The sequence below is a fragment of the Corvus brachyrhynchos genome, unplaced genomic scaffold (genome assembly GCF_000691975.1).
Source record: "Corvus brachyrhynchos isolate BGI_N302 unplaced genomic scaffold, ASM69197v1 scaffold142, whole genome shotgun sequence".
Taxonomy (NCBI): domain Eukaryota; kingdom Metazoa; phylum Chordata; class Aves; order Passeriformes; family Corvidae; genus Corvus; species Corvus brachyrhynchos.
In genome coordinates, this window is record NW_008237226.1 from 1624470 (window position 1) to 1625541 (window position 1072).

Sequence of the window (1072 nt, forward strand, 5' to 3'; positions counted from 1 at the left end):
GCTCACTACTGGCGTTCCCAGGGCTCGAGCGCTCCCGAAAATTGGCGCATAGGCGATGGCAGACCTGCGTCGTCGTATATCAGCTAACAAAGTCAGGGCCAGGTGACGGGGTGCTTCACAGGGACTTGACAGCCACAGGGGCGTCCCTTGCTGCAGTGCAATGTGCGCCCGTGCTGTGCACGGACATTGTGTTCTGTGACTGAGCAGACAGGTAAGGGCTGGTTCCCTTCAGTGGTTCCCACAATCTGCCCCAAGCCTTTAATAAATCTTCACAAGCACGTTCAGTTTACACATTCACCGTGCTGCACAGCATGGTTAAGCACAGCCTCTTGGCCATGAAAGAGCAGAGCTTCTTCGCCAGGACACTGGTGCTTCAGAGGTGTTTTCAATTTTTTTTTTTTTAATCTTCTTCTATTTACTGAAATTTACTTGATTTGTTTTCTCGTTAATTCCTGACAATTTAAGCTGGACGTGTTTCCCCTCAAATTACTCTTTTTGCATGGTTTTATGGAAGTTAGTGGGTTAAAAAATGCAGAAGTACCTAGTGTTGTGATCAAACAATGCTCAGGGAATGGTGAACATAAATGTATAGAGGCATGAATATAAATAATTTATTCATTGATACAATAGAGATGGATTGTTTTTCTTCAATGGTTACCTTTGTAGGGTAGTTTATCAATTAATTTAATATTCTTTTTATTCTGTACTTAGTAGACCAAATCAAAAACCAGCCTTCACAGTGTATTTGGTGTGTGTAGCCACTTGTGTGAGGTATCCTTGGAATGACCCACGTTTTTCATAGCTGCAGCTGAAGGATGAGAGGTCCCAGGTTGGCTGGGCATGGACACGGGCAGGGGCTGCGGCAGAGGTAACAGTTCCAATAACTGGGCTGGTTGCAGTTCAAATCACTCAAGAAATTCCTTTTTCAAACAAACGGCTTGGGAACCTTTCTGTATCACTGCTCTCAGCCTGGTGGCCTAATCCTCGGTGGTGTGGAAACGAGCTCAGGCTTTCAGCGGAAAGGACGGGCGGCTTAATGCTCCTGCCCCCACTGCGCCTTCCCCGGCGCTTG

At 46.5% G+C, this 1072-nt stretch overlaps 1 protein-coding gene across 1 annotated transcript in view; it reads left to right on the forward strand.

The window, feature by feature from the left end:
- The first annotated feature begins 790 nt into the window (after positions 1-790).
- ACBD7 (acyl-CoA binding domain containing 7) overlaps positions 791-1072 on the forward strand; it is an 8377-nt gene continuing 8095 nt past the window's right edge. Inside the window, exon 1 of the mRNA XM_008629887.2 lies at positions 791-1072. This exon is cut by the window's right edge and continues 141 nt beyond it. Coding sequence (XP_008628109.2) covers positions 1037-1072 — 36 coding nt within the window. The 5' untranslated portion in view covers positions 791-1036.